The sequence below is a fragment of the Schistosoma haematobium genome, chromosome 1 (genome assembly GCF_000699445.3).
Source record: "Schistosoma haematobium chromosome 1, whole genome shotgun sequence".
Classification (NCBI taxonomy): Eukaryota; Metazoa; Platyhelminthes; class Trematoda; order Strigeidida; family Schistosomatidae; genus Schistosoma; species Schistosoma haematobium.
The window spans coordinates 46,130,434-46,155,953 of NC_067196.1; the positions used below are offsets into that span (position 1 = coordinate 46,130,434).

Genomic DNA, 25,520 nt, shown 5'->3' on the forward strand with positions numbered 1-25,520 from the left:
ACAATCAGCCAATTGTGTAAATCACAAAATTCTATATTCTGTTAGAATTTATTGACCGAAGCAAATATGTTATGTTTGTTAGCATTTTCAGTGGCGACTAGTCGCCAAACACATATTCTAAAGCTATTATTTTAAGCCGTGACCCGTAGAATGCACAATATTGTAATAATATCAAACTGGCGAGGTTACGTTAGGATCACTCTGTATCATCATTTGGTTAAAGTTCGAAGTTTAGTCCAATGAGTTCTAATCCGATGACTGAGTGATGTTTTGCTTCATGTTATCCTCGGGCATTCTAAATTTTATCACATGAGGAGTCGTCAGTGTATAGTGCAGATAGATAATAATAGTATTATTAATTAATAATTAATTGATATCAATCTGTCAACAAAAGCCAACTATGGATAAATGAGAAAAACAAAGACACGATTGACCATATTACATATTGCTTAAGTGAAATTGTTTCGAGGAAATATTTGGATAGAATTGACTCAGAATGTACTTTCTAACGAACTAGTGAGTGCTGATTACTCATTAGAATTTTCTTACAGCTGGATAGTTTTATTGATTTTATCAATGGAGAGATCATTATGATTTTACTAATAGCTAATCGATGCAGAAAACGAGGTCTAAGCAAATCAAACCTATTAATAAGTAATTCATTCAAATAAAGTTATCTCCAAGACACATTGAAGTGCTAGTAGTTTACACTCAAACTAAATAATATTTCTTTTCCAGAAGAATTTAAACCGCATGATCAAGTGTAAAAAAGTCACTCAGTCGTAAAAAAATATTTTGATGAACGTTAATATCATAATACTGAGTTCATCAACATGTTTTTTATAGAGAATTCATTCAGTTTAGTCATAATTTGAACGATTATTCTCTGAAAAAATACAATATTTCATTGATATTGTTATAGAAAATCTTTCGTTCATTGTATCACACACAATGATTTGTCGTATTAATTTCAATATGATGAATGAGTTGAAATAAGTCTTCCAGTAGACGCTTATATGTGCTATGGTTCAGTCTTTATAATATCTTTAAATATTGTTTTGTATGACTTTTGGTCAGACACTTTGTAATATATGTTGGTGGCTTTAAGTTGTGTTTATTTCGTGCTTTACCATGATTCCACATTTAGTTAGTATCTATTTTATCAGTGCTATCTTTTTCTTACTCTATAATCTTCTAACATTTAGACAAAATTTATCTCCTGTATAGAATATTTCCCTCACTCACAGCATTATCATTTACAGTATCCATTTTAAACAGCTTAAGGTTATTTTATATCCACCGAATAAATCCCTCAAACAATGCTATCACAAATTACAACAGGTATCCCATGGTGGTCTAGCTTCAAATGACTCATGATCTCAACTATTGAAATTACTAAAATCTCCACAAAACCCTTTCTGATACTAATTAACATCTGCTCACTAATGACGGACTTCGAGATATATATCCTGGAGTTCTAGTGAGAAGCAGTGACCAGTGGAGTTAAACCGGGTTTGTTGTGAGATAGTGACTCACTGATGACAATGGTGGATATGTGTTAGGTTTGAAGCTTTACGAGTTCACTTAATCTGCGAACGAGAACAAGACTCAGTGACCGAAGACCAGTAATCTAACTACTGATGCGTCCAAGCCCCGCCATCTAGAAGGAGAAGTCCGAGCTTGGTATGGAAAATATTTCTGCAAACAGCCAGAAAACGAGCAAGCAAGCGAGCACTCAAACACAATTTAAAACGTATATATTTATAAATATATATAATCGGTATTGTCATAGTAAAATGTTTTTTTAAACATGACTCATTAAATTCATCAATCGACAGGCATTCAAATATTTACTCGATAAGTTCATCATTTGACTTCCATTCAAATATTTAAATACTTAATCGATAAGTTAATCGATATGATAAAATTACAAATATGAATTTTGGGGATATACCGTCCTAACAATATGTCACTTAATTTCGTGGATTAGTCGAAGTTAGACATTAACACCATTGGATGCCGGCTCAGCGGTCCAGTGGTTAAGTGCTCGCGCGCGAGACTGAGAAGTCCTGGGTTCGAATCTCGCTAGGCGGGATCGTGGATGCGCACTACTGAGGCGTCCTACAATGGGACGAAACGGCCGTCTAGTGCTCCCAGGTGTTCTTTGATGGTCTAGTTTCAATTGACTCATGATCTCAACTACTGAAACATGATATTTGTTTGATTTTCTACCATTTGATTAATCCATATTCATTAGTTACTGGATTAATACATGTCTACTTTGATCATAAATATTGAAGAATGAAATCTCATTCCTGTATAGAAGTGCATTCAGTTAGTGATTTTAAAACAAAATTGAAAATTTATCAAATAACATACTATTTATCATGGTTATCAATGTTTTATATTATTTAACTTCTATGTTATTTAACTGTCATAAAAGGTAACAGTAAATAAATAAAAATTTCATTTAAAATTTAAAAACCTAACTCGTTTAATTAAATTTTGAAAAAAATAATTTTTCACTTGGATACTATTTTTTTCAGTTAAAAATTTAATCTTTTTAAAGCCTGAAATTCAAATATTCTATTTAAACGTTTTATTTCTATAACAACTATAACAAAGAAAAATATCATAAACATTGACATTGTAGTTTTCCTTGTTTAATTGTCAATATTTTTATGTAATTTGACAGTTTTAGATCAAATTGCTCTATTCACTTTTACTTTTTTTGTTTTATAAATTAAGCTTCATAAATTTAATAGAAAATATTTTAATTAACTATGTTTTTATAACTAGAATAAACTAACTTCAAGAGGAAGGTATATTTTATGAGAGATTAGATTTGGATTCAGTATTCAAAAAGACAGTTGCGTTTTTTTTGAAAGTTTAACTAGTTTTTTTCTTTTATTCCAAATAAATATCTAATTTTGAAATTAGAAAAAAAATTGAATGAAATGACAGTTTACATGTATGTGCGGAAACACGTACATAGGGAGCAGCAACCATGATTTGCAATTAAGGGTGGGTGAACACATACCAAAAATGGCTGCAGAAACAAATGTATTCCAATGGTCAAATAAGATTATAGGATAGACAGACATCATCCTCTATTACGAAACATTTGATTGAGACTAGTTATAAGGTTGACATGAAGTCAGTACTTGTAGTATTGTACAAAAGCATTCAAGGACGTATACTATGGTTTATTGAAGCCTTGATTATAAGGAAACTGAAACCCTCTTTATGCGTTCAAAAACGATTTGTCCTTACCCTTGACAATACCCTGGTAATACTGATTTATTATCCAGAGTGGTTATCACATTGTTTTTGTGTACTTTATTTTTTTTTCTTTGTTACGGCTTACCTTGAACCTGTCTAGTTAACCTTTTAATTTTCCTATAAAAATTTCTTAACAATTATATGTGTAATCAGATTGTTGGAAATGTAATGTGCAAGTATATCACGTAATCCTGATAAACTTCGTCCTCTCATTGGATTATCGAAATGACAACAGACAAAAAGGTTTAGTTCTTTCCTAGTAATTCTAAATTAATATCTATTAATGTCATGGTAATTATTTTCTATTTATGTAATACAATAAGTGTTCAATCACTTAGCATTTATTTTTAAAATTAAAATAAATTTTATTATTAAATTGAATTAGATATTAATGAATGCACATCATTGTACAATCCTTGCCTTGCTGGTCAACAATGTCGAAATTTAATTGGTTCATATCAGTGTATTCGTGAGGTCCCATGTGGTTACGGTTATGTATTAAATCCTAGAACTCAACAATGTGAAGGTAAGAATTGGGAAAAACATGCTCCTAATAAGTGCTTTTTCACAATTTTACTTAATATCCATCCGCAAAAGTACTTTTTTCTTTTTTAGGAAACAATAAAAATGAAGACTGATTATTCGTATTGATTTTTGTAATAGATATTCCAACAGCCTAGTGAATAATGATAAACTATCGCATCAGTATGTTATTTATTCGTTCACTCCATAAATTTAGACTGAAGGCTTCTTCAGCGTTTATGTAGCATAGACAGAAAATGTGATTCATGACTAGTTGTGAACCTAACTCTACTGGTACTAAGTTCAATTTGAATTGTTAATAATAATACTGAAAAACAAGTACGCTTGACTAACAGGTCCCAAATAAAATAAATCCTATCCCGTGGCTTCCATCATTTGGTATCATTAAGAATATAACCGATTTGTAATTACAGATAACATTGACAGATCTGTTAAAGGATCCAATAATATCGACAAAGACTGCTCAATTGAATGATAAATATTTACAACAAGAAAATAGAAATTCTTACGATTCATAATATGTTCTTGAATCTATTTACCGACAATATTCCTTTTGATTGAATGGTTTCTTAACCAAGCAGTCATTGTGTTAGGAACGGTTAGACTTCTGTATATTTTCGTTGAAAATATTTTACTTCAGCCCTTGATGTAAACTAAACAACCGATGGAAATGAATGAGCAGTAGACAACTGTTTTTAGTAGATCTGGAATGATTATCTGTCTGCACCTACGTTCTAGAGTGGGATCACACTAGGAGAACTATCTTCGAATAGGAAAATCTCCAGAAACATTATTTTCTACCGATAGCTTTTTACATTATTCTTTAACAGCATCATTGTTTTCCTCCCATTTATATTTGTGCAAATATTTTTCTATCCTTAGATGTTGATGAATGCAAAGTCGATCCACTTATATGCGGTAAAGGTATGGCATGCATAAATGTTCGCGGAGGTCATAAATGCGTTGATTATCATTGCCCTGGAAATGCAAAGTATGCTGGTATATATTTATATATAATATATAGTTATTTAGATTGTTTTTACATTAATGAAACTTGTCCTTAGTTGAAAAATTAAGAAACATAGTCTCAAGAATAATGAGTATTAAGAAACAAAACAGCTGACCTGGAAATACAGTGGCACATACAAAATATTAAACTTGAAAACTAACAGGATTGAAAATTAATTACAATGTAAGCCATTGTAAAATGTTAGTTTTGTTAGGCTATAAATGGTCCACGAAAATACGTCTTAACAGCCGACAGCATTTCAAGTCGTAACTGTGTTACTGTACCATAGTATAGTGCATTGTACTGCCTCTGTTTTAGTCAGAATGAAGGTCGTTGCTGATTAAAAGAATGTCTCATGAATAATAAAGAAATATGAAGCTAAACTGTATTTAAGAATTATTTTAAACATGTCCTTATTGGTATATTAAGTCAGTGAATTTTAAACGTATTTTCAAAAATTATATACCTAATTGTATTTTCGCGTTTTTATTATTAATACATTCCTTGAAATCTTCTCTTTTGAAAACACTAAAATACAGACGAAACAAAATTGGTGATTGCGTTCCATGTCCTACAGGATATGTATACAATGCCTCAAGCGGAGTATGCGATGGTACGTACTAATTTGTTTAATATATAATTATTAGGTAAAAAGTCAATGTGTCTTAACAGTAGTTCAAACGAAAAAGATATATATTGTACATAATTTGTATAGTTTTAATAGCTTTCATTTTAAGATTATAAGTTAGTAGTGTCGAACAAAAAATCTTTAAATAATACATGAACCACAGTGATCCTCACATTGTACAATATCTGAGCCATGATATTATATAAAAATGATTGGTAGTAATTAAAGACAGTCAACACCAATGTAATATATACTATTCTCTAGCAATACTTTTCTAATGTAAATTTCAACAGAATTAAATGTGAAATGTGCATATACTTAAGTGCGCGACATGTAATATTAGCTAGTCTGGGAATAGATAGTAAGTAGGCAAACTAGTGGAGGCTAAACTAAGATACAATATTAGCTTATGTATACGATAACTCTTAGTAGTTATAAACTCTTGTCAGCCTTATCTTTCTGTGTTGATAGGGTGTGACTATGCTATCTGATGAATCTTTTCTGTATGTCCTATAATGGTCATATATATATACATATATATGAACCGTAAACTGTGACTCAAAAATCCTGAATGAATGCATTAGGTTTGCATACAAAATACGTTATTCTGGATAATAGAACTGGCGCAAAGTATACACAATTCATTTTTGAAAGCAAATTACTTTGTTACCAATGTTTTTCATTCCATTGATAGTCTTATATACCACTTTCACGATAAGGTTAGACACACTTAAGTAGAAGTTTTGATCTGTTATTCTTCAGTGTCTGAGTAGTTTATATTCTGGTAAGTGGCTATGAACAAAAGAGTGAATGCATCAGAAAGAAATGTTTCAACTTATTTCATCATTAGGTTTAATAGCAGTATGTCTGTAGACTAGTGAGGACAGAAGAAACTCCTCCTAGTTTACGTCCAGGATGAAAGATAACAGTCCCCAAAGGTAACTGAAACCCTTCGCACTTGTCAAGATTCATAATAGTTTCATCTCTTTTCCAATTAGATAGGTTATGTTACTCGTTTATTATCGAATCTTACACATAACGCATCTTACGTTTATCATTATCGTTCCTATTTATGAGAAATGCCTAATTTAGAAGGCATCTTAGTTAATCCATAAGATCCTGTTTTTCTACACCTACTAACCTTAGCATTATATTGAAGTAATCTTACCCTATCGATTATAATTTGTCATCTTCCAGTGTAATTCTGGCTCATCTTTGACATTATATTCCAACTTTATAATCAGGTTTTGTAAGTATTTATGTCATAAAAAATGTGAACACTATGATTTTTATTGTGGAACTGACTAATTTTATCATAAGTTTTCATATATGCTTCATATTGGCTACTAAAATGCAAAGTTTATAGATTTAATGCTGTACAGTTTGTAAATCAAGTCATTTAGACTGATTGTTCACCCAAACACTTTTAGTATTTTAATAATTTTCTGTAACCTATAAGCATCTTTATGCCTACTTCGATAACCATAACACTGAAGTTAAACTATAAGGTTTAAGTTTTAATGTAAAACAAGTATTTAATAATCATTATTATACATTGAACAAACTAATATTGGTTACATTTTTATTTAAAACCTGTAACTAAATAAAAGTGCACTTATTATTATGCCAATTAGACCATGTATCTTTATTATTTTTGTGTATATGAGTGGTAAACAATTTTGATTTGTAAATATTTAATTATTTACAAATATATTCACCCAGTACAGCATTAAATCTATAAACTTTGCATTTTAGTAGCCAATATGAAGCATATATGAAAACTTATGATAAAATTAGTCAGTTCCACAATAAAAATCATAGTGTTCACATTTTTTATGACATAAATACTTACAAAACCTGATTATAAAGTTGGAATATAATGTCAAAGATGAGCCAGAATTACACTGGAAGATGACAAATTATAATCGATAGGGTAAGATTACTTCAATATAATGCTAAGGTTAGTAGGTGTAGAAAAACAGGATCTTATGGATTAACTAAGATGCCTTCTAAATTAGGCATTTCTCATAAATAGGAACGATAATGATAAACGTAAGGGTTGACATTAAGCCCACGGCAATTAAGAACTTCAAATTAAGAACTTCATTTCTGCACAAATGCGAATCTCGAACTACATAATGACAGTAAGTTGATCTTTCATAATTTGTGATAGCGGACTTCAACGCTTCAACCGATGGGAACGCAACGAGAAACAAGATTGTCAAAAGGACTTCCTCCATTTCTGTTACGTGAGAAACAACAGCACTTGTACTCGGCACGTTACTCTCCTCCATAATGATGATTAAAATGTACTTCGTCGACAAGTGCTGATGTTTTATAACAATTCGACAAAACATAACTAACCAATTAAAACGAATTTTAAAACTAGCCATTTCATTGGGCAAAACGGGATGAAAAATATTGCAATTTTGGGTTGAAAAAACATTTTTAAAAAGGGTGGGTAGGGTTTTTTTTTAAAAATTGCCGTGGGGCTAATGAATTTCCAGTAATGTTTTGACCATCTAATGATTGTTTAATCAATAAGAATCTTTTATATTTACAATAATCTAACACATTTTGATCATCATATAATTCGGGCGGCCAAACCAAAACGTGGCGTGTATGCTTGAAGTCATTAACTTCTGGTCTGAGCCATGTTGGTAAATGTAGACTATTCGGTTGGGTCCGTGTGACTATCATAACCAATGGTTGGAGAACTTGGGTGACATGGCTCAGAACCGATCACAATATCGTAGGTGTATACACACTTTGTCTTCCCTCAAATTGTAAGACTAAAATTGCTTTACACCTTTCTTTCTACGAACTAATTCTTTCTTCCTGTACTATATCCTTATTGCAATCTTTCTTTTATATATTACCACCTCTGAATTAACTACTTTTATGAATCCGGTGTCCATCTTGTTGTGTTAATGAGGTATAGCAACTTGGACCGATGCATATATGTACTTGGTCCTATATTGTAGCTGACTGACTAACATAATTCGAATGATTATTATTCATTTGTTTGTTTATTGTTGTTTTTTTACTAACTGAGCTAAAAGTTAAATCATTGAAAATATAAATATGATAAATCGATTAATGTGATTTAGGAAACTAGAAAATAAAACGATTTATTAAAACAGTAAGCTTTACCCTAAAAACATAAATGTATAAAACACTATAGTAAATAGATTGTAATTATAATTAATATAATAAAATAGATGTTGGCATAAATATATGCCAAATCATAAATGTTAACATTCTGTTTGTAAGATTTTCACCCATTTTATAGAATTAAATATCGGAGAATGCAAGAATTATGTAAGTCAAATGTAAAGCAAAAAGCGAATTAATACAATATATAGATTATAGTAGTAGTAATATATATTTGTTTCCTTAGGATTCCATATGAAAGTCGATAAGTTATGTGAATCATTTTTTAGCGCATAAACATTGTCTTTTTTTAAAAAATTTGTGCTGTACTATTTTAGCATGGTTAACAAATGTATTCATCTGCACATTTAAGTAATTCATATTCCATGAACATATGAGATGGTGCTAAAACAACAAATTGTTTTCTTAAACATAATAAATACCGAAAGTAATACATTGTGTGACCGATTAAAATAAATGCAATATACCGAAGAAAATATATTGTTGAAAAGAAATATTTTTCTCTGAACTGTCTTTATTCAAGTAGAGATGAATAGTGTCAAGCAGTGGAAAGCAGGATGCGCTTATCCCTCCATTTACGACATGTCAACTGCATGTACTTAAATTTCAGTCTTCATAATGTATCAGGTATTTGAAGCGAAATGTATTAAGTTAAGGGTCCATGTGTGAATATTAACATTGGAATGCAGGTATATCCAGCTAATGATCCCAAAATAGGAGAAAATTCACGGATTTCAATGCTGGCCACTATATATGCTTACTTATGTATTAGTGATTTATTATCTAAATCGGAGCACTGTATTATTGATGCACATACGCCGAAAGTGACTGATCCGAATTCAGTCCTGAACATAAATAGTGGGAAAATTGAGATATTTGTAGATGGATATTGGCTTCATTTTACTTTAAATAAATATCTATATGTCATGTATCATCTGCTTTATGAATCAATGAGTAATAACTTGAAGCTTGACATTAGCCGACAGACCGTTGAAAGCTATAAAACAATAGGAAAAGGCCTACGAAAGATGTGCATTCATTATGATATCAGCATGTGAGTATACACCCAGTGAGTCTTGGATTAAGATGAAAACTTTACTAAACGCACTCTCACCATTTCTTAAGCTGGTGTCAGTTTGTTATATCAAGAAAATTCAAATCAAAAGAATCTATACAAACTTTCGATGATACTAAAAGTGAAACTGTAAATAACTAAACAATTCTCAGAAATTTGAAATCTGTTATTATAACTGTTACTTATTTTAAAGTAAATTCTAATCGCTCTCCATCCACTATCAGTTCATAGTGGAAATTGTTTTAAATTGTATAACCACCGTACATGAACACTTTCTCTAACTTTTAATGTAACAGTGTTTTATAAAGTCACCTGATTGTACTAAACCTCACTGATGGTTATGGGTAATGTAAATAAAATAGTGAGTAAGTAAACTGAAAATTAGTCCTAGTTTACGGAGATCACTTTCAATTACCGTGAAAGTATGAATAAAAGTCCAAATAACCCTTGCTTTATTGATCAGGTTTACAACCTAAGACTTATCGATGTTATTTGGAAACAAAAAATTCATTTCGTCTAGAAAGAACCAAAAATTAGGCTGATAATCAACTTATCCAGTTTACTTATCGGAAAACTGTATCAATGATACTGTGAGTACTATCAAAAAACTACATATTAAACTTATTTTAATAACAGTCACAAGTGGCTCTGTATGGTAAGGAAGTAGTTGAAAAATGAGTTGACAATCAGACAGAAATTGAAAAATATCAGTGATTACATTAGCAATACGCTATTATCTGTACTATCAGTATAATCTCTATAACAGTAAACAATGAATTGTAAAAAAGTCACATTTTCCATCCATAAAGTGATTAACTATGAAAGTTGAGTTAGTAAGTTTTCAAACTACAATCCTAAAGGTTGCGCAAATCTTTAAAGTTTACTAGTATTAAACTATTATTTAACTTTTTGACAGCATGTTCACATAAAGAGGCAAAAGAAAAAAAGTATAATTTTCCAATGCACTTGTGAAAATTAGCCCTTGCATCATATTGCTTTGATTGAACAAATAGGTCTTGAATGGATCAATGTCAGACACTGGATGACCGTTTCGTCCTTGTATGGAACTCCTCAGCAAAGCGCACTCACTTGCTCTCGCGCGCGAACGCTTAGTCTCTAAAGCACTGAGACAAAAATAGTGGTTTAACATTGATCCACTAATGATATCAATTTAAACTCAACAATCTCCGCAACCCTATACTGATAAATAGGTCATGATTTTAGATTTAGAATGAATAATGATCGTTGGCTGTCAAATATTTTATGATGAAAACAGTACATCTATTTACCGTGAACTTCAAATTTATTCACAGACACACAGACACTACTGGAAAAAATATATAAAAAGAATATATATATATATATATATATATATATATATATATATATCACAAATGATCATCGGTAATGGACATGCTATTTGAATGCTTAGACGTGTTTGCATTTATAAGCATTTCGATTACGTCAATTCTGTCTACTGCTTTAACACATGTTCATTTGTAAACAATATTCATTTCCTAAGAGACGGATATTTTTATGCAATAACAAAATGTTAAAAACTCATTTCCATTATAAACAAACTACTGAATGATCATTTTATTTATAATTTTCAAGATTGATCATTGTACTGATATCGTTTTGTCTAACATTTCATTGATCGGATTGATTTAGAACTGGATCATTCTTAATTAGCACATTTATTCTCAAGTATTAATCGTCTCACTGGAAATGATAAATCTTAAAAGGAATACGTATTAAATTGTACAAGTTTCATAAATTAATTTTAATAAACTTTTGATTTCTGTAGATATTGATGAGTGTCAACAAGCAAATAAATGTAGATCTTGGGAGAAATGCATTAACGAACGTGGCTTCTTTTTATGTGAAGCCAAATTAAATTGTGCTCATGGTACGCGAATTAATGCCAATGGTACAGAATGCATAGGTAAGCTATTAAAATAACATGAAACTGTTGTTTCCTTATTATCACTTATTTATTTCTACTATGTTAACTTTCTACTCATTTGTTACATCTTTTTTTGATTTAAAATAAAGGATATAAGTAAATGCCAAATGCAAACACTATCTATTAAAGACTAAATAACATAGTGTAGCGATATTTTATTACTAAACCTGAGCAACTCACAATGTAACATTGATGCTTTTATTTTACTTTTTAGTCTGTAAGTACACAAACAAGTTGAAATAAAAATATATTACTTAAAACTAGGGAATCATTAATACCAATGATGAATTTTCACGGTTAATGAGTTTGTCATGATTTATACTGTTTCTCAACCTTAAAACCAAGGTATATCAGACTTATAGATTTTCGTCATTTAAGTAAAAAATTCTGTTCCTTTTGTATCTTTTATAAAAACCATAACTATGCCTCTACAACATTCTACACAGTCTAAATTATTGATGTATACTTCTTTGTCTACAGAAGTATCTGCTCTCCTCTATATCAATAACTACATAATCAGTTAACTTTCTTGTACTTATATAATGTTATTTCTAATTAAAGATGGTGAAGACAACTTTCTGCTTGATCAAGCGTAAGCGTGTACCTACTATATAAGTGTCTTCCTATAAGTTACATGAAGTCACTTTCTCATATTTGATTAGTTCGGCATTTTAAGCAAAAATTTATGTATAAATATGTCTATACTTTTGAAATATTTTTTAAGGTGTATGAAGTAATGAACAATGAGCATCTTCATCCAGTTGTTGAATATAATTAATTATTTACTGAAAACCATGTTAGAAGTAATAAATGTCCTCTTAATAACACATTAAGCTATTAGTTCTAAGTAACTGTCATTTAGGTAATAACTTTGCGAGAAAGAACAAATGTCTAACTTGGATGAGTGTGGAATTGAAGCTACTTAAAATTTACTTATGAAAATAACTTCATCTTTAGGAAATCATACAGTACTATAATTGGGTTGTCAGAAGGTAAATACTAGTTTTAATTACGTAAACATAATTATTAAAAGTACTTTAAACAAAACAAATTTAGGCTGTTCCTGGATGTTTTTTTATTTTAGATATAGATGAATGTTTAGAAAGAAGTTTTCACTGTGATGATGGGAAAATATGTGTTAACACCCTAGGTTCATACTACTGTACAGAATCCAATTGTACTGTAACTCAAATGTAAGTTTTCTGTTATTGTACATGATTGCTTTCAAAGTATATTTTAGATAATTTAGGTTTTAACACTGAAGAATTACTAATGTAATCCGAAGATCGTCTTATTCTTAAGAACATAGTGCCTCCATGAAGTTCACGTTGAAAAATCTGACCATACATTCATTTATCAGGACGTTCTAAATAAAAACTAAGAAAAACCTTTCTTAGTATAATGATTGGTGGAGATTGTAGTATTTAAACAGATGAATTAAAAAGCCGATCTAAGCTAGACCATCACTGAAAACTTGGAGGTATTGAATGGCCGTCTCGTCATAGTATTAGATTTTTCGGCAGTGCATATCCATAAACCCGCACCCGCGAATAGAACGTACAACCTTTGGTCTCGCGAGCGAATGCTTATTCTCCAGACCACTGAGCTGGCATCCAACGGTATTAATGTCTAACCTTATTCGATCCATGATCTTGCGCAACCCTTCATCAATTATCTGATGTAGGCAACTGTCTCACACCCGACACGAATTGAACTCTACTGGTCACGGATTCTCCCTACAACTCCAGGAAATTCATCTTGAAGCTAGTCACTACTGAGCACATGATTATTATCAGTATTGGGATCATGGATCAATCGACGTTAGATATTAACATCATTGGATACTGGCTCAGTGGTCTGGAGATTAAGCATTCGCCCGCGAACCGAAGGTTGTAGGTTGGAGTCCCCAGTTGTGGCATTATGAATGCTAAGAAAATCCATACTAGGACGAGACGGACATTCAGTGCTTCCAAAAGTGAATCTTTCTATTAATAGAACCCTTCCTCATCTCTTACCTAGTACACTTGTACTAACTGTCATTATTACAAAGTTTACGTCTATTACTAAGGGGTACATTTTTCATTCATTATCATCAACAGATATACTATTGGTTTCAATTTGACTTCATAAATGCATAAAATGTAGCTTTAACATATATTTTTTTACTAAAACTTAGCTTTTAAAACCGTCTTAAATACAACATTGCATAAGTCTCTCAATTATTGAATTATTGAAATCTCGTTATTTAAGAGAAAGTATAGAACACCATATCTGGCAAATGGTCTATATACATTAGACCATTGTCTTAGACCATTCACAAGCAAAACTTTAAATTACATTATCTTTGGTCCTATTAGTAAATGACTGAAGTAGAAAACTGACACATTTATCAGTTTGATTTCTCAATCAATAATCTCAATACTATTAATTTGCCAAATCTTTTGTAACTTAAATTTATCATCCTACCGATATCATTTCCATTTATTATTTAGATATGATTATCAAGAAAAAAAATGTACTTGTGAGAAAGGATATCATATTCTTGAAAATGAATGTGTAGGTGAGTATATTATACACATTATTCAAACTGTAATATATAAACATTTAGTTACGAGGTTATTTGTAAATATTTCTGAATGAAATCTGTTAAAAAAAGTATTGATTTTTTTATGAAATCTAATTATTCTACTTTCAATTGTTAGTAGTAAGTATAAGAATCTTCTAGATTAATTCTTTTCATTACAATGTATGGTTTAAAGAACAAAACGGTTGACTGAATTTCGAAAATATTCTGGGAATTTAAAATTTGTCATACTGAAATCATGTTTTTGGATAATATTATTATAATATATACAAGATAGATAAACTGACGGTTCGAGATACTACTAATATGATCGTAGGTTTAAAAAAAACAATTCACTTAACCATTCGTAAGATTTATTCTCTATGGAACTATTGAAGTCAAAAGAATATAAGTCTTTGGGTATTTGTTGATATATATTTCATAACGAAAATCCGATCTCCAAAAGGCAATAAAAATTGTTTGTAATATTTTGTTCAATGGAAAATAGAAGCAATGAATACATTCAGAACAAGTGTGTTTATCTTGAAGGAGGTGTACATCATGTAAAAGGTTTTCATAGCAAAGTGATGTCACTGAAATAATCACTGAAAAACTAAGAGGGATTAAACAGCTGTTTATTTGTGCTGTGAGTTTTGTTGACTGTATACATCAATCAGGATCATAAATTTCTTTCGTGGAATGTATTAAACATTTATGTCATATAGCTGGAATCCAATAAATTGCATTTTGAATAATAAATTACGAACTCCCTACTCAATTTTTTGACTTATAAGAGCATGGGCTTACACCAGAACTTCAAATAATCTTTTTTTGTAGTCATTCACTCATAAACACATGATGATTCTTAATAAGTGGGAATGTTTAATCATCAACTATAGTAAACATTTATTTACGTCAGTAGTTATAACTCGTATATTTTACACCGCTATTAGGGAGAATTCGTAGTATCCTATTATTGATAAGCTAAAATGAATTTTTGATCAGTGTTAGTTGGTTTGTGTTCACTCGAATAGGACGAAAAGCTCTTACTGGATTTCATTGTTGGTCACAATTCATATATTCCATGAAAATAATATTTTCTATATTGAGTAATGTTTTTTTCTGTTAAAAACAGATATTGATGAATGCTCTGAAAACAAGCACAACTGCACCTACGACAGTACTTGTATGAATCATATCGGAGGATTTCGCTGTATACGAATAGAAGAATGTCCATCAGGTTTAAAACGAAAATCTCAATTTTCAAGATGTGAAGGTGAATAAATTTGTTTTTCTAGATAACTAATTATATTTAAAAGTTTTCATAGTAAAATTTATCCAAAAGTTTCACATACATTTTCCTATAATCTAATAACTTCCCAGTGTTTTTGCGAAATGAACAAATAAATTTAAAATGCATTTATTATCCATTAATTGGTCACTTTCATGTATCCCAATTCGTTTTATGTTGATTTCGTTATTTCAAATTTATTTCAGTCATGAGAAAATTAGGCAAACTATAAAAATATTAGTTTAATATCAATTAAAACTGTACAATGTCTCATGGGCGATTCCAGACATTTCACTTTCGATTGATGATACATACTACTTATATATGTCGACATTAGTAGCACACACCACAATACGTTTCAATGAAGTTGATTTTTAACCCAAGCCATCATCATATTAATTGAAGTTGAATTAACGATTATTATGTAGTCTCACAAGAAATTAAAATATTTATCATAAGATTCACTTTACAGAACAGAAAAAATCATTGATAAAAAGGCATAGTTTTACTAACAACAAATGGAATTAAATGTTACCCAACTCGAGTGATATTGAAATATCCCAGTAACAGTTTTGTTGATAACCTTTTTCTAACAAAGGAATCTTAATCAAGAATACACTACATCAGAAATAACTAATGATAAGGATTATAAGGGATTAAAACATTGAACAAAATAATGACTTACAAGAAGTAAGTACCTAGTGGTTATGTATGGCACTTGACTTTTCTTGATGACTTGATGCAGTTAGACTTAGTAGAAAAAATTATGGTGATATATTACAGTGACGAGCATAAAACAATGGTTGAAAATGAAATATACTTTAAGAAACCTGAACCATAATACATTAACGTAATTGTACGTAAAGTGAAGGGTAAAAGCACTCTCTTTTTATTTAACATAAACGAATACAAATAATCACTGTTGACGGAGGGTTATATTCGATAATTCAAAATAGTTTAATATTTTTGAAATCCTGTTAGATAGTGATTAAACCTTCAGGACAAATATTATTAGAATTTATCTCAGTAGTGAATTTGTCCTTGAATGAATGATTTTAAGTTTTGTTGAATGGTTAACACTCGGCATATCAAAAGTAATTCATTAGATAAATTAAAATTTATCATTTCTTGGAAAAAAATACAGTATGAGACATGCCAGATTAACTGGAAGAAATCTTCATGTTCACTAATTAAGTGTTGATGGAATCCCCTTTAGAATATCAGTTCCCTCAAGCGCCCAGATGGGCCCTGATCAAAATGAAATGTAAGTCCAGTTTTTACAGCTAAACAACTCAAATATCTTGTCAAAAAATGAAATCCACTGTTATAGAGAGTCAAATAGTTTGATGGACAGACTATAATATGGAATACAGAACTCAGTTTGTACTACGGACTGAACATTAAGTAGTCAGGAATAACTGATTGATCTATCACTCAATAGTGAAATATGATATTTATTGATGCCTCATTACGAGTTCCTTAATTAGGTTTACTAGATTTATTATTCACATTCCGACTTACTGGAATCCATAATCTATCGCTTCAAACTTCCATAGAGATATGAATTCTGTTGTTGTGGTTCACTTAATAAACAATGAGTGGCCTAATAATATGCAAAATCTACTCAGTGTAAGGAGAAACATATGTGGCTTAAGGATATATTTCTAGTTTACATTCTTTAAACGTCGATAGTATATTTCACATTCTTATTTCATTCCAATTTCAATTAGATATAAATGAATGTGAATTGAACATAGACAGTTGTGGTGCTCATACATTTTGTAAAAATACTATTGGTTCTTATCAGTGTATATGTAAACATGGATATAAGAATATTAATGAAACAGATTGTACAGGTAAGCTTACATTTTAAATAATGTACTGTATACTTTTAAAGCTTCCATGTTTACACTGTAAACAACCATCGTATTATTGTTCAATCTTTTAATAGGTTTCAGTCAAATTCATGAAATGATATCCTTATAAGTGTCATTTTAAATGAATATCAGTGTACGATTTTGCTTACCAAATTATCTTGTTATAATGAAGGATTGAAACGGAAATCCTTATTGTTATAAATTAGAAATTTTTCATTATCCTTTATGGTCAACGTGCTTTGATGTAAATGAGGATCAGGTAATCTAAAGTATCCCATCTAGCTTTCGATGATGCTTTCACCAATACCTAATAGAGTCTATAATGTTTTAAAAACTTAGGACTGACTAGCAAACATCACCTAAAATCTCAAAGAAATTACTTTTATCTCACTGATTCTAATATTTGTTGATATGCGCTGCAGTTTGGTATATCAAAATTCAGTCAGCTATTCTCATAAGAACTTTATCATGAACCATAATTTTTCATCGTAAATAGATAATTTACTTGTAGATTTCTCAATAATCTCTCTTCTTTTTGACTATCCTCTTGAATGATCACTAGGTAAAGAGTTCAAAATTTTGATAAACAACATTTAATGAACTAGTAAAAAAAGTAAATGAATCCGTTTTGAAGCACAGCATTAACTTCACATATATGCTTAGAAACGGCAAAAGTATGATGTTCCTGACGTTTAATAAACTGAATTTTACAATTATAATACCAATGAGTCTATAAATGAAATTCTACATTTTCAAAAAGTTAACCACGAAAATACTACAACTTATATTGAAGTCAATACTACTGAAAAAAATCCTCAATATTAGTTACCAGTTTTAAAGTGGTGGATGACCTCATAGTAAATAGGATTTTGGGATAAGTGAACTCAGAAAGTGGCGATAAATAATTTATGTCTTCACTCAAGCTCAATCATTACATTATTGTAAAAAAATAATAGAAATAAGCTACAGTAATTAACTACAATGTCTGATATATCTGTGAATATCAATGAGAAATTCGAAGAAGATTTAATGAAAATTAATTTCATTTTTAACAGCCTGTGTGTAATTCTCTATTAGCTTTCCTCTTTCATTGTTTTTATGGGGTGCTGAACACAAGTGAATTGAAAAAACTTATTTTGTTTTCATTTAGAATTCGGTAAATTTGAACGTAATAATTGACAATGAACTATCATATAATCATCTAGTAAAGAATTCAAACTTTAGGTAAACAGCACCAAGTAGAAACATTAGGTCAAATTTGATTGCTGAAGCATGTTGTATCTCCGGTATCAGCACTCAACTTAATATGATATAGCAGTAAGCGTGGAATGAAATTTGTGAATTTTGACAGTAGATAAATAAAGATATTGTTATGCTTCTTTATTGCTTGAATGCGATTACTGATGCGTCTTACTCGAACGAACGAAGGATCAATGATTCAGCGACTCGATAGCCTATTCTGGTCCGTTGTCCCCAACTCTGCTAACTCGATCAAGAAGTCTGGGTAAGGTGTAGAAAGTGTATTCTACAGACAACAGCAGATAACAAGTCAGGCAGGCAGATCGGATCAAGCATACAAGTCAAGCGTATTTATACAAATATTTACAATCGATATTGTCATGGAAGATTTTTGAACATTAATCAACAATTGACTGCTATTTGAACATTTAATCGATAGTTCATCAATTGACCTATTTGCGCCTTTAATCGATAGTTCATGAATTGACCCCAATAAAAATATCTAACATTTAATCGATTCGATGATCGATAAGATAAAATTTAAAAATATGAGTTTGGGGATCTATCGTCCCCAACAGATATAAATATCACTTAAACTTGAGAAAGAAAACAAGTAATCGCTGCAATTTCTACGATTTGAAGTAAGAACACCAAGACTTGTATGAGTGAAGATTTCTTAACCACAAAACACGACTATCCTAGTCAAAAATATATTCACTTATATATTGACTGTAAACTCATTTTGATTACTAACTAGAATAAAATCACATATATATGAAAAATACCCGGATTTATAACAATTCACATGATGCATATCATTCTGAGTATATTTCATATTAATTCAATACAGGAATATCGTATCTTGGAGAAACAGTACACTAAAATAGACTAATGTTATAATGAATAAAATATCTGATTGGAAAGCCAAACAAACATTACATTGAGTAATCATTATATTGAATTGAAAAAAAGTAATATTGACCCAAAATTCTCGAGTTAAAATTAGATTTCGTCTTTTTATCCCATCATATCAATTGGATTTGTGTTTAAGTTCTTGGGTATTCTGAGAACTTATTGACAAAGTCTAATGAAACTTCGTTAATAGTGATTGATACGTCAGTTGATATAACTCTAAATTAATCTCATTGACGTAGATCAATTCACACGTTCTCTTCACACATTTCATTTCAGAATTTTATTCATTCGTTTTGAACTAGATTTACGATATTTGGTTTTTCATTAATGTCAGCATTATTCTTTTTGATTCCTTTCATTGCATTGATTTAACTTCAAGTTTTTGTACTGATGTGAATTGCGTCAACATAGTTCCATGGTCATTTGGGCGATATAGCACAATGCTTATATTATATTAACTGATTAATTCCGTATATAATCTTTATGTTTACTAATTAAATTTACACTGTCAAGTCATCAATATTCTTTATGATAGAGGTTGCGTGGATGATTTTGAATGTTATTACTGCTAAAAACCGACCTTAGTATATTACTGAAAACCTGAAAGAATTGGGTAGCTATTTTGTCTCAAAACGTGACTCCTCAGCAATGTGTATCAATGACCCTACGAGGGATCGAACTCAGGACTTTCAGGTCTTGTAGCGAGCGCTTGATCTACAGAGACATTTATCTACTCAAAACAATGACGGTTATTTGTGGATTATAACCAGTTGACCGAAGTTAGGCAATGTCAACCTTTGAATGTTGGCTCATTAGTCTGAAGTTTAAGGCCTCGCCCGAACACCTGAAAATCCTAGGTTCATTCTCTATAGTACCGTGTATGAACCCTGCTAAACTGTGCCATAGTTAGATGAAATGGCCATCCAGTTCTTTCTGGTCTTCAATGGTTATTAAGCTTAGGTCGGTTCGTGATCGCAACACAAATACAAATATTTCTTTGATCGGTTGTATATATCACTGATTTTTTTCGTTTTTTGTAAGAACTATCAACAATTGTGTATAGATATAACTTGACTTTGACAATGACAATTATATCTCTTCATCAACAATTAATTATATCGATTCTTCACACACAATTTGCACGATTAACATACTTTTTCATTGTTCAAATAGATTATTAAAAGTACTTTGATGTTAAATATTATAAGAAATATATATATATGTATATTTACTTACTTACTTACTTGCGCCTGTTACTCCTCGTGAAGGAACATAGGCCGCTCACCAGCATTCGCCATCCAACCCTATCCTGAGCAATCCTTTCCAGCTCCGCCTGTAGCTCTTCCAGAGTCACTGCCGGTCCCAAACCCGGGTAAAGGAGGAGGGTTGGGCATCGGGTTAGCGTCCCCATCCCGTAGAAAACTAACTCGCTAAAAAAATGCTTACCAGAAAAAAATATATATTTATTTGAAAGTAATCCAGGCATGAATGTTATCAAAGGAAAAAACTGACTCTGCTTTTGTGCATTTTAAAGTACATTCGCAAAATAATGATAGAAATTAATAATTTAACGATAATCGGATAAGGGAATCATTTCCTTATACTATTTGGTTCCTTGATTATTGATAATGTTTAATGAGCCAAGTCCATTTCGTGTTTCAACAATATTTCCTCTTATAAACGTCTTACATATTTAATCACAACAACAATGAAAAAAAGTTTTTTCAAACATACTGTTTACATAAAGTTTTTTACTTGTTTCTAGAATTGTTATTGTAAAGATTAAAGGCATGACATTTTACAATTTTCCTGTTTTTCTCATAAGTGTACCTCATACTGTTTTGGTTTACTGATTTGTTTATTTTCTAAAGTTACTATCTCTATTGGATCATAGTTAACTGATTCTCATTGAATAGTTACAGCATGACATCTTTTGATTAATTTGGGAATATTATTTAAATAGAATAATTAAATCTATTTCATATTTGGTTTGTTTTATCTCCTCCCTACAGTAAGAATGTAATTTATTACGATAACTTTAGTCAAATGATTGAACTGATTTGTAAATATGACGTTACTGGATACATTAGTTTTCTTGAATTAATAAACATTTATAAACAAAGATGGATAGTGGCTAGTAGTGGAATACAGGATGTAGGTTTCGTCCTATTTGGGACTCGTCAGCTGGATGTACCTGCATCTCATAGTTGATCTTCACTCTGGGACTCGAACGCAGTACCGTTCGCTTCAAACGTCACTGCATTATCTATTTAGTTACTGAGTCATAAGAGATTGATCAATTGCAGTGTTAAACATCAGTGTGAAGATTCAAGTAAATAATACCAAATGAAATAATGGACATTTAGTATTTATCAGATACTGAGTAGTTGAAGAAATTTAATATAATGTGCTTAACTCATTTTTGATATTCATTCACACACACTTGGTTGAAATCCATCCACAAAAATTTTACACTATGACTACATAAAGTAATGAACACAGCAAATTAAATTGTATTGTTAGATTTAACTAGTTTGATAATGTAATATTTGTACTGAGCCTTGATAACTTTCATCTACTTTCGTTATCTAATCTCAGTAAGTGAAATCTAAAAAAGACTTTCTAGTATTTCATCATCATACAAAAGTTTTATATACTATTGAAACAAATACAACTTAAATTCATACATTTCACCAGAGACGTTTTACTGACAACTGTGCAATTTCAATGTGAAAACTGCACTTGAATAATCTCAAGGAGCTTTCTTTATAGAAGCTTGGACTAGTTTGGCAGGTGCTATGTTAAGATTATTTGGATTTCAATCGCTGAGACTATTTAAACATGATTTTACATTTGATATCTGTTTTATACTTAGAACTCAATTTCTGTTAAGCCGTTGATTCGAATTTTGACAAACGTTTACAATGTTAGGGTATTTCCTTAGATAAGTTATAGGTTAACGAAACACTAATACATAAGACATTCGGACCGTACATTAAGTAGGTCACAAAAGAGCGACCTTTTTAAAGTTTAACACTCACCACTTTTCGCTTATAGTAAATTTACAATGCTCATGTTTTCACAGATTGTAAAAGATAATCTGATGTATATTAGCGATTTGTTTTTAATACGATAATAGAGAGTTGATAAGAGATCTAAAACCTTTAAAATCGATCCCAGCATGAATGACGATTCATGGTTACTAGTAAAGTTATCCTTAAATTCACTTAAGTTCAAAGTTTTGACCTGAATTCACGTAAAATATACGGGATAATGGAATTCAATACCTAGTTTCTGGTACTTTTTCAGTTAATGTCAGTCTGTCACGAAAATTATTTTGACTTTTTATAAAGTAACTACTGACTAAATAGTTTTCATTTTGTAGTCAATTTTTTTTTGAAAACTTTTATTTTGATTCTAATAAAAATTACTACCTTAAAGCTGTGGAAACATATTTTCTAGTTTTCGCATACGTAAGGCTAGAAACTAGAAAGTTCCTTAAATTTTTTAATTTGATTTCTAAAAAAATGTTTATTTTCCTCAAAAATATGTGGTGGGATGTAGACAAAACCGGAAAATCTTCCTACTCAATCCACGTTATCTATCAACAGAATGGCGATGAGCTCAAAACTATCTATGCTTGACTAAGTTGTAGAAATTATAGTCTATATACACTTTCCCACTTTCCATATAGTTTAGCTCCACTGGTCGGGGCTTCACACTTGAACATGATGATTTTTTTTATTGAAGTTATTGGCTAGTAGTAACTTGACCCGTAGGGGTCAATCATGTCGAGAATAAAACATATCTCACACTTATTTGTTTGTACACACTGAAGTTATATTTCTGTTCTGTTTGTTATCTACTGTACCTTAGATATTGATGAATGTTCAATATTTACACCAGCGGAATCCTGTCCTGATACAAGGGCTCGGTGTGTGAATACCCAAGGAAGTTACGTTTGTGTCTGCCCTGAAGGTTTTATTTGGTTAGGTTATCCAGACTTAAAATGCAAAGGTTAGTCGTAATTACTTTTTCTGGAGAAAAGTTCATCAAAAAAACAAAGCTGAACAGTATCGTTAATCTTACAAATGCTCAGACGAAAAAATTAGTATAATCTATTTCATAAGTAATAAAGGCTTTAAAGTGTGATGAAAGAGATTTAATAAAAAAACGAAATTAACATATAGATTTATGTATGTGGTTTAATATTTTAACACATTCCTAAACTACATAGTTTCCTTTGCCTACTGACAAGAATGTCATTGAAATACACTACCACGTTTTGAGTCTACTTTCCATAACTTTTTAAAATGAACCTTTTAATTTAAACCATTTTTGTTCAGACCTTTTTGTATTGGTTGCTTGAATCATCTTATTGATGTTTACGACTGCAATTAATCAGTCTCTTATTGGCATATGTGCATCCTGTGCGGATTGTCTTGATATTGCCTTAAGTCACAAGCATTATAAGAGACTGATTAACTGAAATCCTAAACATCAATGGGAAGATTCAAACAACCAATACAAAAATGAATTAAACTTCACTCCATCGCACAAGCTAGTGGCTATCAGGACTCAGTAGCTAAGTGGATAACGCATGCATGTGCATGTAGCATCAGTACTGTTCAGTTGTTACTACGACTAAACATATAGAACAACAGCAGCAATTAAAGTTAGCTTTTGTTTATCTTGTTCATTGTATAACAGGAGTATCGTGAGTTATGTAGACGACAGATTTTCCAATTGATCCCGCAACACAATACAGTTATTAAGGATGTCGATTACAACTCACATATCCGAGTAATTTATTTAATACTCTGACAAACAACAACGGGAATTCGAGATATACCTCTATAAGAATCGATTATTTTATGTAGGGAAGTCGCGTACGTATCTGCAAAAACATTATCATGAAAATAATCATTATTGAATTGAATTGAAAACATAGATGAATATGCGATTCAGATATTATAAGTTAATCATCAAACTATGAAATTAACGGGGTGATGATTAGGTTAACTTTTTGTCTACCGTGTCAGTTCAATCTTAACATCCATGTGTTACAGTCACACAGAACCACAGCGTACACTATTCACTTCATTATTAACTACATGAAAATGAAATATGTCTATACTTACTGAAACTGTTCCGAGGTCTTCTGATATGTAACAAAATAAAATAAATCCGCATAACCGTTTAAATCACTTTAAGCACTACTACTGGAGTACAGAGTCTGATGACATTAATAATCTATGGCATTCCGCAACAACAACTGACACTTCTTTCATGCCTTAATATATAGAAACAAAGCACAATGAAAAGACAGTATTTAATAATTTTTAAAAGATCACAAATCTTGCTGCGTAAAATCCTACATATGACAACCCATAATTACATTCACTTTCACACGTGGCATTGTTAGACCTGCTAGCTGTTATCTATAATGGGCTAAACGAACGGTAGTCTTGTTTATCTTTCTCTTGAATTAAATTTTATCAGAAACAAGTTAATCAAGCATATAAAACTTATGTTTTCGAGATATCTATATCATTAAAATATAACTGTACACATGTATAGGTCAAAACTCCATTCCTAGTGTTTTTTTAAAACAAAACCAGATTAAATATCCACTTTTCTGATATTTACACTAATAATCATGTATTTCTTCACCACATTTTTGAAACATTCGATTATATTCTTACTTTCAACAATATCTTTACTTTGTTTCTCACAGATGTTAATGAATGCACTGAAAAACCAGATATTTGTGGAAAAGAACACCAGTGCGTAAATATGATTGGCGGTTATCGATGTCAGTGTGCTCCTGGATATAAAAATGGAGAAAATGAAAAGTCGTGCGTTGGTCAGTTCATTACATTTTTCAAGATCTTAGTCCTATGAACGTTATTTTAGATACTTTACTTAAGCTACTATTACTGTTATTAGTAATATAAC

At 30.7% G+C, this 25,520-nt stretch overlaps 1 protein-coding gene across 1 annotated transcript in view; it reads left to right on the forward strand.

Moving 5' to 3' along the window:
• Nucleotides 1-25,520, forward strand: part of FBLN2 (Fibulin 1) — a 110,935-nt gene that overhangs the window by 31,300 nt on the left and 54,115 nt on the right. Inside the window, exons 8-17 of the mRNA XM_051208846.1 lie at nt 3,668-3,808; nt 4,708-4,816; nt 5,374-5,447; nt 11,519-11,656; nt 12,762-12,870; nt 14,170-14,237; nt 15,376-15,516; nt 17,262-17,387; nt 23,439-23,579; nt 25,300-25,428. Coding sequence (XP_051074246.1) covers nt 3,668-3,808; nt 4,708-4,816; nt 5,374-5,447; nt 11,519-11,656; nt 12,762-12,870; nt 14,170-14,237; nt 15,376-15,516; nt 17,262-17,387; nt 23,439-23,579; nt 25,300-25,428 — 1,176 coding nt within the window. The remainder of the gene's footprint in view (nt 1-3,667; nt 3,809-4,707; nt 4,817-5,373; nt 5,448-11,518; nt 11,657-12,761; nt 12,871-14,169; nt 14,238-15,375; nt 15,517-17,261; nt 17,388-23,438; nt 23,580-25,299; nt 25,429-25,520) is intronic.